The 16,211-nt window shown below is 49.3% G+C and overlaps 1 protein-coding gene across 4 annotated transcripts; it reads right to left on the bottom strand.

Moving 5' to 3' along the window:
* Positions 1-4,320: 4,320 nt before the first annotated feature.
* On the bottom strand, positions 4,321-15,897 carry ROGDI (rogdi atypical leucine zipper). Of its 4 annotated transcripts, XM_065851131.2 has the most exons (11): positions 15,798-15,897; positions 14,436-14,507; positions 13,142-13,224; positions 12,311-12,365; positions 11,676-11,756; positions 9,174-9,269; positions 7,774-7,872; positions 7,186-7,299; positions 6,394-6,443; positions 5,734-5,860; positions 4,321-5,245 (listed from the first exon to the last, which is right to left on the bottom strand). In XM_065851131.2, exons 1-11 carry the CDS (start codon positions 15,837-15,839, stop codon positions 5,204-5,206), a joined length of 861 nt encoding a protein of 286 aa, XP_065707203.2. In that variant the 5' UTR covers positions 15,840-15,897; the 3' UTR covers positions 4,321-5,203. The 4 variants fall into 4 exon arrangements, with proteins under 4 accessions (XP_065707203.2, XP_071671441.1, XP_071671442.1 ...); XM_071815340.1 differs by lacking the exon at positions 9,174-9,269; XM_071815341.1 differs by lacking the exon at positions 12,311-12,365 and having other exon boundaries at positions 15,798-15,896.
* Positions 15,898-16,211: the final 314 nt, after the last annotated feature.

The following is a 16,211-nucleotide window of genomic DNA, read 5'->3' as shown; positions in this document are numbered from 1 at the left end:
GATTTTCAAATGACAGAAGCAAGAAATCAATGCCTAATACTTTACCTAGTAAATACTCTGTTAAAGCATCCCACACCCAGACACTGCCTCTCACCAGCCACCCCAAAAAGCTGCAGACACCCAAGCACTCCTGGCAGGCTTTGCAGTGGCCTTCCCTCTTGATCCAGCTCTCCTGCTACTGTAACGCTTGGCTTGCTGAAACTCCAGTAGCTCCCTCCTGTCTAAGCCGCAGATCGAGCCTGTGGCCCAGCATGGCCATATTCAGGCTGAGCAGTGATGGATTCTTGTATTCTGCCAGTGTTTAGAGGAACAAAGCCAATGCGCATCTCGGTCCCGCACCTCTCTCCTTCTGATGTCAGCTGATGGGTGTCCCTGGGAGCGGGTATACGGGGCTCTTCCCAGCTCCAGACCCCAGGGACCCACATGGGTCCTCCCCTGTATCCCAAGGCTGATCACAGAGCTCTGTTGTGATGCCTCCATCCACTGGACCGCTCTACAAGAAGCAAGCCGGGACAGTCTCCTGGAAATGAGCAACAAACCCAGGGTTCCCTCCCCAGTGCCCCATCCCAGGCATAAGAGCCAGGTCCTGAACATAGGGGAGACCAGAAGGAACAGCAGTTCTGCTGGAGCAAACAGCTTGAGACCTGGGCATCAGCTCTGCCAAGCGAGCCACCTTCAGAAGCAGGCGGCCATGCGTCAACCTCTGCAGCACCTCCTCCCTCCTGCTGAGGATCTGGGAGATGGGACCAGACAGGCGTGAAACTGCACTTCACTGTGACTCCATAGAGCAGAAACCTGACTGTAAAATAAGCTTGTCTGCTGCCATTTCAGATAACACAAGCACTGTCAAGCCTGGAGTGTGTGCAAGCAAAATCCTTGGTTTTTGGTGAGAAGGCACAGACCCAGCCCAGGCATCGGGGAGGACGGTGCTCAGGCAGCATGGCCGCTGGCTCTTGGCTCTGCAGGAGACGGAGCCCCTGGGCTTCTCCTCATCAGCGCCAGACCAGCACACGCTGGTGAGCATCACCCTGCTTGTGCTTCCACGGCACCAGAGCCGTTCTGACCCCATGCTGCCTTCCCGAGGACTGCGCCATCCGTCTCCAGCTGCCTGGGAGGCACATACAGAAAAATCACACCAAAAAACATTTTCAACACCGTTAACTACAGCTATGACAGTTACCACCAGTTAAATATCTAGCCCTTGTCAACTGAAATCAAAGCTTCAGCTAAACTTGCGAGATCTGAGGGCTGCTCAACTTGGCTCCAAACCCATATCTTCACCTCACACAACTCATCCAGCTCTATCCTTGCTCCATTGGGATGTCTCATTCTAGCAAACTACTTTTGCTATGTGATCTTTTTGTTGTTGTTATTGTGCAAAAATGAAAAGCAGCTCTTGGTATTAGACGTTCCTGTCTGTGAGCAGCATTCCCTCAGGACTGCTGTACTGCTCAGTAGTATGCGCAAGGTTCTTATAAGGAACAGATTTTTATAGCCTCAGTGAAGAGCACTGTGGTCTGAATTTCAAAATAAGTTTTGCACCTTTTAATGCAAAACAGTATGGAACAGCAGTAAAGGCAGAAAACACTGTTGAAAAAGGGGAAAATAAACTGCAGCAGGTCCTGTAGCTGCTGCTCTCTGACCCTGCAAGAGAAGAGATAGGGGGACAAGGGCCAACCAGCTGGAGCAGGACCCCCAGCCTGGTCCCTCCAGCCTAGCCAGCTGTCTTACTCTGCTGATAATCTAGAATGAGCCCCTCTTTGGGACCTGCTTTTAGGACAGCTTCAAAAGCAGAGAGCCAGGGCTTGGAGAAGATCTCTGCCCACGTTCCTCACCTCCAGTACCATAGGGACCACATACACGGAAATAGTGTCAGCAGCACCGTGAGCACAGCTCAGCACATGTGCCAAACGACTTCTGGGTGCTGGGCTTGACAGGCGGCTGCCCTCATCCCAGCAACTCTCACAGCCCCGTAGGAATGGCAGAATGTGGCCACTCCGTGGACATTCAGCAGGCAAGGGCAGCAACAACAGCAAAGATACAGGGGCCTGGGGGAAACACTTCCTGTGTGACCACCCCTGGGTGCAAGGCCACTGTCGTAACAGTGCCATCACCTTGCCTAATGCCAGCACAGTGCTGACCAGCCCGGGCTCAGATGGTGTTGCAGGGTAGCCACGCCTGGTGTGATATACAGCATTTCATGCAAAGTGCTGCGATGCCAATGGGGAAAATGGGGAGCAGAGAGCCAAGAGGGTCTTCTCCACCTTAGTTCAGGCAACTCTAATTCCTTTTCAGAGGGCGTGTAGAAGCTCTGAGCAGAGGCCCACGGATCAGTGACTTCTGTGGTTCCAGAACCAGCAGCATCCAGGCGGCAGCAACACAACTTTCAGACCCACCAAAAGCCGGCAGCTGGTGGATCTAAGCAGCAGACCTCTATCCCTGAAAATTTAGGTAGAAATTCCCTGGGAAAAAGGGCCAACAGGAAAGGTTTTGCTCAGGAGAACTACAGCTTCCCCAAAGGAAGCAAAAAAGAGAGGATAACAACCCAGCCCAGGAAAAGGCAGACAGTCTGATTATTTTATTCTGCTCAAGTCTCACAGCAGCACTCATCAGTGCACATACCAATCAAAAGCCCTGGCAGTACTGCAGAGAGTCCAAAAATCACACACACCAGCCTCATCGGGCTGTAAAAGCAGAGCCCTTGGGGCCTTGTTACATTTCTTCTCCACTCGGAGGTTTAGTGGGGAAAAGATAAGACTGTTAAGTCTTTTCATGGATGGACCCTTGTTTTACCTTTCAAATCATGGGGTACCAGCGTGGGGTTCTGAGCCAGCCTCTCCTGTTCAATCCCACCTACCTTGCTGTTACGCTGTTCCGTTCCAGCGACCTCGGCAGTGTCCTGCAGCAGCTACCGCTGCCACCCAGCAGTCCTCACAGCGCAGCCACTGTGCACCACACAGGTATTCCATTTTGCATGCTCCTTGCCCTCCAGAACTGAAGATTATTTTCATCAGAAGAAAACAACCCACACTGGGTTGCAGGTTATATCCCTTTCAGCAGGACGCCGAGTTGGAGAGGATGTGGCTACATTGATTGGACTGAACGCACTAGTGTGAATTAAAAAAGAAGCCTCCTCCACACACAGGAAGGGTTAAAGAAGAGCAGAGACAGCTCCAGAGAGGTTATTAACTATAAAATTACTTTAATCTGAGAAGTTGTTAATGGCGAGCAGTCCCACAGATGTGCAATCGCTTTCCAAACAGAGAACGGTCTGGAACAGAGCAAGGGTTGGTAAATGCATACCCAGGGTCATGACCACAGCCAGTCACAGGGCTAATTGACTGGAATCAGTAATGAGTCTGTTGTTGCATCAGCCCATCCAGGCCTCTCTACCTGCCACCTTTCATTACTAACAAACACATTCATCGGTCAGAGCCCGATACTCATTTGTAGGCTCTGCTAGTGCCTCCAACCTGCAGCATTAGCATGCGTTAGACCAAGCACAGCACCAAGTGTCAAGTCCTCAGAGAAGGAGGCTGCAGCAGTAACAAGGCTGGCACTAACCCGCTCCGGATCCCAGGCACCTCACCAAGAGACGGAGAGGTCACAGACAAGGCAGGCAGCACACGCCCAGAGCACAGGTCTGTACAGATAAAAAAAAATAATAAAAACACCTATCTCCAGTCTCCATCCTTGGAGCTGTTCAAAAGCCGTCTGGACACGGTCTTGGGAGACCAGCTTTGGGTGGCCCTGCTTGAGCAGAGGAATTGGATGAGATGGACCACAAAAGTCCCCAACTGTTCTGTGATCTCTTCCTTTTGAGCATAGTGCTCTGGATAGCACTTGAAAAACACCAAGATCCTTGTGTTTTCCAACCACGCTCTAAAGATAGGTTCCAATGACCCTGACGTTTTGTAGGGACCTCAGTGGGCCTGCAGCCTTCACCCCAGCACACCTGTAGAGTCCTGGGTAAGGTACTCCCATGACAAAAGGCATCAGAAACACAGGCTGGACAGGGTGAGCTGGAGCCACGCAGGAGACAAGTGATGATTCCTCATCCCTTGACAGCCAGCAACAGGAACCAACCCAACCCAGCTTCTTCCAAACATGACTGTCAAGGGAAGCTTCAAGAGCTACTTCAGGTAGTACTCAGGTGTCAGAAAGCACTAGGCTGAGGCTACACAAACCAGGCCCAGACTTTGAAGTGCTGCCCAGCTCAGCCCTCAGAGACCACTACTGTCCTCCCAGTAAGGCAAACAGTAATCCAGCATGTAAGACTAAGAACAGCCACTCACTTGTAAGAGAGCACATAAACCTTGATACTCTTTCATTCTCAGCACTGACAGCCTGCAGGAGCACGGCAGGTCTGAGGATCTTTATTTCAGTTATCAATGGCTAGAGGGATGAGTTACATACTGTAGCATCCATAGATAGACAGCAAATTGTAGTAACAATGTGATACTCACTTTGGGTTTAATGACAGGATGTGAGACTGCACAGCTGTGCTCAGGGTACCGAGTCAGCTCCAAAAGCTGGCAGTGAAAACAAGATACTAAACCTGGAAAAAACAATTGGCCCAACTAGGGCTTAGGAAAAATATATATAATCACATTGATGCCAGGGGGAAAAAAAAGTTCAACAGCAGCAAGCAAGAATATCCCCAAAGGGGAATCAATAACATGGACATAGACAGAACAGATAGGAGCTGGAGAAGCTCAGGGCCAGTCATAACCACAGCTGGACCAGATCACAACAACATATTTCACTACATGGAGCAACATGCCCTACACTTTTTGTGCTGTGTTAAATTAGTCTGTCTCCATCTTTCCCCAGCCATAGCCCAGCAGTTAGTTGCAGCACTGTGTTCAAATTCAGTTAGTGAAAGTCCACTGCTCCCATCCCTTGGAATGCACTAGTGTAATTCGTGAGAGGCTCGGAAAGCGTCAGCCACATGACACAGGTGAGAACAAAGCGAGATGGAAGCTCTTGCCAACCACACAGCGTTGCTTGGTGCCCTGCTCATGCAGGAGTCCCAGACACGGCTGCTAAAGTTGTGTCTCTGGATAGGCTGACCCTACCCTACGGAGGGCCACATGGTAGTGAATCACAGCACTCCCCAGGCTGACCTGGACTCAGCTGGCATGTTGAAAACAAACAGGGAGACACTGGAAGTACTGTAAGAACTTGGATACTCCACAGAGAATTAATATGGCCTGTAGTTCCAGTAACTGGAGAAAACAGATATCTGGAAAGCAAGAAGAAAAGCAGGTAAGTTCCTGTATCCCTTGGGCCACAGAAGAAAAAACATACAATGTGTGTGTGAAGATTGAGCTTTACAGTGTTACACGCTCCAGCACTGCACTGCAGAAGGACAAATTTGCTGCTATTGCCACTGAAGAGGCAGCCAGGTCTACTGGAACCTAGTTTGCTGATATCTCCATGCCTCCTCTCCAGCACCCTGGCATGTCCTCACATCCAGCTCATGACTAAGAACACAAAAGTGTCTACCTGCTCCATTCCATCTGGTCACATATGCCACACTGCTACACTTATCCCAGATGGCTGTCTCCTAGGCAGTGCCAGCCAGCTCCCTGCCTCCAGAGCATTAGCTCATTGCTTGTTTTCAGTTTATATATAAGTTGTACAGAGTAACATCACATCAGATTTTTAGGAGACCTGAGGTCCTCTCAAAATTCAACGTCAAAAACAAAGACCCTTCTCTAAGGCCATTACCTTGTCCTTCAGCTGCTGGCAAAGCTGCAGTGAAACTGTGAAGAAGACAAGGGCATCGTTTAACCATGGGACGACACATTCCACTTTATGGACGTGGCTGACTTCATACCGCTGGTTGCCAAACTCACTGGAGTGGGAGAAAAAAGAGCACAGCTTCACACACAACAGCACAGAACACAACACTCAACTGTTCTCCATTCTCACACAATAGATCATTATGATTTCTACTACACTTAAAACAGCACTGGCAAAGTTATAGGGTGTAAACTCTCAGTCTACCTCTGACCAGATTTAGAGTTAAGCTAAAATCTGCAAAGGTTAAGGTAGAAATGTTACCACTTTCCAGAGAGGCACGAGGGCAGGAAATGCAGGTAACAATGCCGTCACCTGATGTTCATTTTGGTTGACAGCTCTCATCTCTACACAAACTCATGGCACTGTTTGGGTGGGCCATATCCTGAAAAGCCACATCTCTGGGCCTTTGTGACCAACTCATTAAAGAAACACTATTATGGGCACCTGTGCGTACACAGGCACAGCCACAGCAAGTGACTCAGTCCAGCTCCTCCACTTAACAGATGTTATAATCAAAACTATTGGGATCTCATCCTCTGCATGCTCCCACACCTGTCACACAGCTTTTGTAGTCACTGTACTTACAACATGGCTCCAGGGTTGTGTAGAATGGACCCTCCAGCAGGCTTGAAGTTCTAAAGGAGAAGGAAAAGGCTATCAGGATTTTGATGCAGTAAAGAAACTACTAAGAAGGACAACATTTCAGGTTTGCACTTTCAGTAGCCTGACATCCAGAAATGCCTATACAGTATCTGCCTGAATACCTCCTTCATATAGAAACTATGTAATTTAATCTCTTCCCGCTCCTTCATGAAAAAAAATCCACAGTGTCCCAGTCCAACTTAGCTCCAAATTTGAGCACCTCAAAAATAAGATGAGAAGATGCAGAACAAAAATAAAAGACAGATTTTAAGGAAAATATCCTTATGGAAGGACTGCATTTCATAAAGCGTAAAGCTTAATTCTGTTTTTACAAGACATTAAGCTGACCCAAATGAAACAAGTGAAGTAGAAAAGTATCCATTGAAACTCCACTCAGAAACCCCAAGATGCTACTTCGATGTAAACTGGATTGAGACAATTATACCCTTCCAAAATTATCCAACTATATTGTAAGATAAAGCACTACTAGCGCAACAAGAGTTACTGGCTTTCTCCAGAGCATTGGTATTTTCTTCTAAGTGGTCATGCTCCAAACCAGATTTAGAACCAGTGTTCTGTCTGCAGCAGGTCTAAACAGACACTTAACACCAGTTACAGTAATTTCTGCATTATCTTATGCATGTAACATTGTACCATGTAGCAGTGTGATCTCCTCCTCACAGTGGGACATAGGAAGAGGTAAGTAAACAAGGCTCAAGAAATAACAGGCATCACCTTGGTTGTGTTGGGCTGCAGCACATGGAGTTGATAGACAGTCAGGCACAGCTTATTCAGGTTAATATAGAAATTCACGAGGACATCTGGAGGCAGAGCAGGGGTGAACATTTTCTGTTGAGAAAATCAGTAGTTTCTTTGTCAGTGAAAGGAACATTATTTCTTAAAGTTGGGAAATCACTACATTTTTCTAAGCCATACTCCAGTTACCCCATAGTGAGAGGGACATTAGGAAAGAAAAAAAAGACTGGGCAGCTTGCAGGCAATGGTTCTTCCTCTTGCTGCACTTGATCAAATGGTGTTGACAGGATGGTGACAAAAGAGGATGGAGCAGTGTTCAAAGGTACAAATCATCTCTGGCCAAGATTCCTGGGCAGAGAGCAGAACTCACTCTACGAGATCCCCAGTCATCTGCTTTCCCATAGGAAAATACAGAACAGGCAAAAATGCTCCAGGTTTGCACCTACTTCAGCTCTATTTCTGCCATAGGGGACACTTCAGAAATTCACTTCAACCAGGATGCCACACAACGTGCTAAATGTTGCATCCTGCCAGACTGTGTGGAGATCGAGACCACCACATACTTACTGTGAGGCCACTGGAGGCGATCTCTGGTAGAGTCAGAGTGGCTGGAGTGGTAAGCCGATTTCGGGCTCTTGAGAGCTGTAACATCACAGCGTCCATAAGCTACAAGATAATGTACAGTACGCTGCTGAGTGGAGATCCCTGGACAGCTCTGGAGAGCATGCTGTAGAGTCCTACAGCCTTTTGCAAGTGTTAAAACAACAACCACCAGCACCACCAACACCCCCCACCCTTCCAGAAACTCAGGGACTTATTGGGAAGGGGTGGCTCCCACATAAATGCAGTTTAACTGTTACCACCATCATAGACACTTGTGAGACAGACCAGGAGTGTTTAATACCGGGGACTGAAGAGAGAGCAGCTATTCATTAGAAGAATAAGATGAGAACATAAGATTAATTACTGATGCCACAGAAGCATTGACAAACTCAGATCTTCTGAAGAGCTGGCACTAAGGAAAAACAACCAGCTGTGTTCTAGTTCTCCCCATTCCCACATCAAGGGTACAACAACTGCTGAATGGGCTCCCCTGTTCATAACCATCTATGAGTTAGGGCACTACAGAAAAGAAGCAGCACGTTGCGAATCCAATCCTGCCAGAAACTACAGTTCAAAGGCTCTATTCAGGCAGACTTCCTTTTCCAGAAAAATATGTGGGAAGCAACACATCTGTTATAGAGATCATGACTGCAAAGATTAAGGTGGTTTATATTATGACTAACTTCTCCCCCTTACTTCCACCCAAAAAGTAAAAGAAAACAGTTTTATTACCTAGCTTCTTCCTAATAGCAGCCCTTGCCCATGTGGAGACTAAAAAGATTTAGCTTTCTCATGTTTGATATTGTGATGGATTCTAATGAGTAAGTTGAGATTCTGGTAGCTTCAGAGAGCATTTTCAAGCAGAAGGCTGGGCTTTATTGCCATGCAGCAGCTGCTCTGTATCAGACTGCATCAACTACTACTAGCAAGTGAGAAGTCCCTTCAAAATAGGCAGTAAATAACAAGTACTAACTGTAATATTTTGTTTGCTGATGACTGCCTCATTTCTTCTCTCCCCAAAAGCACCGACTGACCAGGAACAGCACGAGCTGTGTAACCACATCATCCAAACGAGATCAAGGGAGATGCTCTCAGAATATCACTGCTGTGCAGCAGGGCACTAACTGCTCAGATTACCGTTCACCAGACTGTACAACCCTGCTACTGATGCTAAACTGGTATAGATTCATATAAAATACAAGGTCACGCAGATACTCTTGACACAGGTACGTATGGGTACAAGCTGGGGAATCTGTTTCCAGTAAGAGTCTTAAACAGTAATGTGCATTAACTGTGTTTTAAACAAGAAATGGAGGGAAGAATAGTGCACGTTCCTACCCAAGTAGAGAGGGCTTTCTTCTCACCTTGAGAACCTCGGAGCCTGTCTTGAACTGGTAGTTTACATCTCTGTTCATAAGCAGGTAAATGGCTTGGTTAACATGGTTTCTAGCATCCTGGATCTGTAAAGGTACAAATGCAGCCCTATTGAAGAAACGCTCTCTATAATACACACAAGAAGGTAGAGGTTTCCCTGACTATTTAATTGGCCCTAAGAAAATAGTGACTTTTCAAATGCTAAGGCCATTTCCCTCTGAGTACCAGACACTCACTAACACAAATCTACCACTGCTGCCCAGACACATGATTAAGTTCTTCACTCAAGGACTGGAGATGCAAAACAGTCTGATAGCTACATCCTGGATCGTCAACAAAAATATTGCTGCTACCATGAAGAAACAGCGACATCAGGCACTCTCACCCCAGGAGGACTCTGACTGCGACTGTTCAGGTAGGAATCCTCACTGTTGATGGGATATGGCAATTACACCTAGCAAGAATGATTTATTCCTTAGGAACCATCAGAGCTAAAACTAATGACGTAAATTAAATCAATAGCAGCAAACATTGATTTCCAATAGAGCATCTCTGGCAGTATTCCAGAGTCCTTCTGAACTATAATTGTTGGGGTTGGAAATTATCTCCAGCAACAAGAAGCTGCAATTGTGCTGCTTGTGTGGAACTTGACCATACCGGTTAGCTCAAGTCCCTCTCAAGCAAGACTGCTTGCAGCAGGGAGAAAATTATCAAAGCAAGGTTGGTAAGTGTAGGCCAGTGCTTTCATGGGAGCAAGGACAAACCAGAGGAAGAAGAAAGTGGCTCTGGGAGAAACTGATTTGTGTTTAGTTCCAGGGGCAGCAGGAAAATTGAAAAAAAAGCAAAGGAGTAAATCCAAGGGTGTAAAAAATCAAAAAGGTAAAGGAGGGAAGCCTGTTTGAGAGGTGGCTGCTGGGAGATGGATAACACAGCTTGGGATATTTGTAGTTTGATGCATCTAAACTGCTCCCCAGGAACCCTAGATCCCAGCTCAGCCTTGTAGAGGCCCTCCTGGCATAGATCTGCACACTGGTTCCTTCTTGTGTGGAGCACGGGGATCACAGAACAGCCCTACTTCTTAGGAAGTACAAGGCACTGGAGGCTACAGAAAAGAGATGATAAAGTCCACTGTCAGACTGCAGAGAGAGTCTGCAGGTACTTAGGTTATGGCACCTCCAAGCATCACCACCTCCAGCCTTTACATCTCCCAGATGCTTTCGAACAATCCAAGTGGTTCCTGGCAGCATTACTCAACCCAGCAATGTCAGTCCTGCTATTATACGGACTTTCTTCATTCCTATTCCCCCTTGATTTTGCTCTGTTTTCTAATAAAGTTCCTCAAAACTTGTGTGACCTGACCTGTGTCCCTCAGAAGCGTGTCTATACCACAATTTCTTACTGATGACTTGACTTGGTACAGAGAAACAGATCTCCAACTGGCACCACTCAGGGAAGAAACTCACAATACTTCAAGATGGTCATTTTTAATTTAGACAGGACAATGATCTCCACATAATCACTGTAAATGCTTCTGCACAGAGTCCTTTAGGCACTCACATTCCACAACTGAACATTAGAACACAAAACTCTTCTAAGTAAATAAAGGAAGGCATTTTCCATTAAAACTGGTATAGAAACCTATGAACAAGGCAGCAGTACAAAACACTCACAGAACAGGATGCACTGCCGAGTGTTTTCACAAAAACTTCCTTGCCTTTTTGCAAGTCATAAATAAACTCAGTCAAGTTTGGCATTAACATCTCAAGAACACAATTTTCTAGATTTCTACGAAGTTACCAGGTAGAGCTCTCACTCTGCTGCCAAAGCAGCTGTTGGAAACTGCACTCAAGACAAAATGCACAATTACCTAGAAGACTCTGAGCAATAGCACAGCGAAGCACACGGAATACATCTTTCTCCAACCTACTCAGCTATGACAAAGTAACCACGGGAAACTATGTTTTCAAGATCAGGCACTAGATCGGGTCCTGAAATCAGGTATTTCACAGCAAAACGGTGGGAAAGATTCACTGCTCTGGATAGCCACATCCCTTTAACTCCTCATCTGAGGGAACTCAGCTATGCTACAAGAGTACAATGCAGTGAGATTTGTTCTCAGCATAAAGAAATGCTTCTGTAACAGAATGAGATGAAGCTACTCAAAGCCCCTGAAGTTGCTCTTTGCCCTGCTAGCCTGGGTTTTACGAGCAGACACAAGGCCAGTGCTGCACAGGCATCCTAGGCACTCCTTTTAAAGGATTATGGCTGTTATGCAGACAGCCTTCAGCTCACTGGTGTTTCAGGAACAAGCAGAACACACCTCTCTCTCCTGCACCGTAACTGAATTTAATTGCATGTTTCCTCCCTTTGCTTTTACTGCTGGACCAAGTGTGGGACAAACATAACCTCCTCTCGTGGAGAGCAAGGGGCTACAGCTACTGCCCGAAGGGCGCAGATGCTACAGAGGGGTAAGCATCTAAAGTTAACAGTACCTGCTGCAATTTCCATTGCTTGTCTTCCCGAAATGCAAAGTGCAGGAGCTGGTTATTTCTGGGCATTTTCAGATTAACGTCCTGAAGAAAGAAACAAACACGTGAGAGCAAGCAACTCCCATGTGCAGAGCACAGAGACTGCCAGTGCCACCCCATTCTGCCTCCCAAAACACCTTGGCAAGCCACTTTCAGCAGTCCTGGCATGACCAGAACATCAGTCTCCTATGGGAAGATGTTAATACAAAGGATAAGTTGAAAAGGATTTAGTGAACCGGGATCCAGGCAGGACACGCGACCTCATCTCAGAGGGCCCCCAAGGAAATTCAATATTACACAACAAAGGTGGTAAAGGGAAGGAATTCCCTTGAAAAATCAACTCCACCACTCACCACAGAGTGAGTGTGTGTGTGTGTGTGTGTACGTGTAAGGGGTTAGATGCTGGATCCTGACAAATTTCAACTGTTGCTGAAAAGTTAAGGTTTTAAGGCCTATTAGGGAAGACTGGCAAAGAATAATTATTGATCACTGGTAAAGCGTAATAAGGATGGCCTCTCCCTTGAGGTCATCACAGTGCAATACAGATGACTCCCAGCCCTTGACGGTTGTACAAAGCAGGAAGCACGGCAAGTACTCACAGCTTGACACAGAGCATCTCCCTGCAGCGTCAACACACCCTTCACCTGGTCCGTGCTGGAATGAGAAGGGGGGTCTGGGTGACACAAGTCACAGGAGGCAAGAGGTACCTACCGCACCTGCCAGCCTGACGCTGCTCCTCCCCAAACCCCAAAGCTGCCAAGTTCCCGTCCTTGAGGGGTCAGCTGGGGGATGCAGGTGAACCCTACACACACTTTCAACCCCCAGCTCTTGGCCTGCGGCAGCTGCCGTCATATTCTTTTTGAGCCACTTCCCCCTAACTGCCCTGCCAAAACCAGTTCATTTCTGATCCCATCCTTAGGTTATGTGTTACCTACCAACAATTTGGTTGCTGTTACAAACAGCTCTCTAGCAGGCACAAACACCAGATGTTAGATGAATTACTGACATTGGAATTCTACCTGGTTAATATGGGAGTTGAAAGCTGCAAATCCCACTACCCCTAAGAAAAAAAACCCTCACCCCAAACCCTTCAAAAGGGTCCTGCAAGATGGCTCACATCTACAATGAACAGTGGGGGAAGACTGAAGCACACTGATGCAACACACCAGTCTGTGGTCAGGAATCAAGGACTTTATTATAGTTGTCAGCAGGAAATGGCACAAGTGTGGCTAAGGCAGCCCCTGGAACATGGCTGCAGGCTGTTGTATTAACCTGCTGTGAGAGTTTGTCCATTTGTTTTCCCGAAAGTGAAATCTCCTTTTAAAAAAACTCATGCGACTCCAGGGGTGCTGTGGAGGCCTTTGCCACAGACACGGAGGGAGCAGCGAGCAGCCCCTGGCACAGACAGGAGCATCGCCATGAACACTTACCCCGACGTGCCCAGAACAAAGTTCTCCTGCTTGACGGCTCCTCCCGAGCCGCTGGCAGGCAGGGCGAACCGGTGAGCGGCCTCCTGCGCAAGAGAGGACACAGTGAGCGCTGGAGCGTCCACCAGGGCCCAGCCCACCACAATCCGGGAACAAACATAAGAGCAGAAATGCAGATGCTGGAGCAGTCGCCTTTGTGTAAGCCTCCTGCAACCCACCTGGTGGAGCACATGGATTTTCCCTCATTCTCCTGCAGGACGCACAGCCCAGGAGAAGGCTCAGTGCCTGCAGCTGATGGCAGAAGGCACTGGAAATCCTGTGCTCCAGCTCTGCACCCTGGAGCGGGCGAGGTGGGTGCTGCCCAAGGGTGACCACGCTGCGGCAGGAGTGGCAGCCCCGGCTGCACAGCGCAAGCACCACTGTTCCCTTCCCCACGTGGGAAGTCCGGAGTGAAAACCAGCCCTCCTGACCGGTTATACTGGTTGGTGACTGTCCTTTAATCATGCGTCACCCTTAAAACTACAACAAATTCTTCAAAACAGATACTGCAGCTTATTGTCACCTGCTGCTGAGTCACGTTCTGGGTCAGTCACTCCCACATTCCTGCCCCTGCTCTTGCACCATCCACTAACCCCCACCAAAACCTCAGAGCGTTAAGGGCCTGGGCCTGTGGAAAACCAAGGGTCAGGGGAGTGGGGACTCTCCTGCTCACAACCCCCTCTGGCCAGTTCACCACCCGGCTGCCCAGGAACAGCTGAACCCGGCAGCTCACGCTCAGGCTGGTGAAAGTGCTGCAGACCCAGTTCAGGCGAACCCTTCACGCCTCTAAATGGGCAGGTACCAGCGGAGAGGTGGGTATATCGAGGGAAAGATGGTTTTGCATGAAGAGGGTGCATGCTACTCGTTACTGCACAAGTAGGAGCTTGTCAACTAAAGGCCACTGTGCTCATCTCCACTGTAACACAACAGAGTTCCAGGCAGATCCAGATTCTCTGCTCCAGAAAATATTAATGTCTCAGGCAAATACCTAGCAGACAGGGGTGCCTCTTCCATGCTGCCCTCTCTCAGCAAAGAGGGTCAAGAACAGAGCAGTCCAGGGGAAATCAGCTTTATTGTGAGTCCTCGAGATCAGAGGGCAGGCAAACCCTTGGAACAGCACTGGATGTGCATAATGGACCTTTCCGTGCATCCTCCATCACAATTTCTTTCCTCCAGGGGAAATCTACCACCATTCCTCACATGAGAGAACAAACAAACCCGCAACGCAAAAAAAACAGATGAAGTAAATTAACCTCACCTTCAAAATATCCTGCAGCTGTTTCAAAACTGCATGGACCTCTTCTTGTAAAAGCCATTTAAATTCTTCTTCCTGCATTGTGGAAAGATAGCAGCAGAATATTTAGACATCGAACACTGGAATAAAAACTAGATAATATTCCAGTTCACCATGAGAAACACAAAGTAACTACTCACTGATGTGTCATCACCTTATGCAGGAGTTATCTGAACAATGAGCAGGACAAGGACGGTTTTGTTTTAATAACCATTCACCCCAGGCAGGTACACACAACAAACCCAGGCAAGATTCTCCATTATCCTTCAAGCCTATTTTGGGTTTCTGGGCATCACGTTGACATATTGGATTCCCTGATCTTCCGTTCTGTGTAACACTTGCTGTTCTCCAGGTTCCCAAAGGAAGAAAAATCACGTAGGCAGACACCTTCAGTGCCTTCCCCAACCCACTGCTGTCACACTGATGTTTCTACTTCAAATCATCATTAGTGTCTTTCATCCCTCTAGAGACAGGAGTCTATCTTCCCTCCTGGTATGATTTTTATACTAAGTCAAGTTCATTCACCATGTCTGTGCGCTACTCATCTGTATTTTTGTGGAACGCTAGCCATATTATTCTGAATCACACTAACTGCAGAAAACTCTGGTTTTCACATGCAGCTTTGCACCTGTCCCGGGTGCATCCCCAAACTCCCTCCCCCGACAGGCGCTTCCACCGCCCTCGCAGCCGTGTCCCTGGAGGTGTGTGACACCACAGCCGCCGTGTGGCTCCCCGGCCTTCCAGCCCAGCGAGGCCGCTCTGACACACCCGCCAGCCACGGGCTGTCTAGGATGACACCGAGCAGTGTGCCGGACTGTGAAACAACCCAGGTCACACGACGTGTGTCACTGTTCACCGTAGGCAGGGCTCCCGGTACCGACCTATCCCCGGACACACCCAAGCCGGGGCAAGGAGCGGTGGCACCGCAACCCCCGCTCGGGGGCCGCACACCAAAGCGGAGACACCCCGGCAGCTGAAGGGGAGTCTGGAGGAGGCCAGGGCCTGCCGGGTGGCCGCGGGCCTGAGGGCAGCACGGCAGCGGAGCCCGGGGCCGGGCACCCAGGCACGACCCTGCAGACCCGCCGGAGCAGCTGCCCCCGCAGCCGTGAGCGGGCGGCCCCCACCGAGCGCCTCAGCCCCGCACGGGGAGCCGGGGGCAGGGAACGGCCTCACCGCTGCCCGCGGCCAGCCGTGGGGGGGCTGCTCTCCAGCCGGAGCAGGCCCGCGGGGGTCCCGGTAGGGCCGCCACCCCCGGGCCGGGCCGGGCCGCTGCCGCTCGCTGGTTGCCACGGCAACTGCGAACCCTCCGCGCCCCTCCCGACTCACCAGCACCGCCCGCTCCGCCGCGCTCGCCATAGCCGCCGCCATCCCGCCACTGGCCCCGCCCCCTCACGGCGCCCTCTGTCTTCCCAATTAGCTATCGGCACCGCCCTCAGCCCGCCCACACCGGCACGGCTTCTGCCCAGCAACGCGGCCGAGACAGCGTTTGATTGGCCAGCACCTCGCAATGGAGGCGTGGCAAGGGCGGTACTAAAGGTGTGACGTCAGGCGACGAGGTGGCACTGACAGGTGACAGCGGGGACACCAGGGTGTCAGCGGGGCCCGGGGTCTCGGCCGCTTTCCAAGCGAGATCAAGCACTGCCCAGCGTCACTCACACCCCCCCGCAGCTCAGCGCCGCTGCCAGCAGCACCGGCGCGCGGCTGCAGCGCGAGTGCCGAGGCTGTCATGGCAACGGGATG

This window comes from Patagioenas fasciata, chromosome 15, assembly GCF_037038585.1.
Source record: "Patagioenas fasciata isolate bPatFas1 chromosome 15, bPatFas1.hap1, whole genome shotgun sequence".
NCBI lineage: Eukaryota > Metazoa > Chordata > Aves > Columbiformes > Columbidae > Patagioenas > Patagioenas fasciata.
The sequence above is the reverse complement of the archived record's forward strand: the minus strand, read 5'-3'. Positions and strand labels throughout refer to the sequence as shown.

Excerpts from the sequence above, each read along its gene's own strand:
- ROGDI (XM_065851131.2), bottom strand. The coding sequence starts at position 15,839 with ATGGCGGCGGCTATGGCGAGCGCGGCGGAGCGGGCGGTGCTG. Across the intron at positions 11,757-12,310 it reads GAGATGCTCTGTGTCAAGCT|GACGTTAATCTGAAAATGCC; the intron begins GTGAGTACTTGC and ends TTCTTTCTTCAG. Across the intron at positions 7,300-7,773 it reads TCGCCTCCAGTGGCCTCACA|AAAATGTTCACCCCTGCTCT; the intron begins GTAAGTATGTGG and ends TTTTCTCAACAG.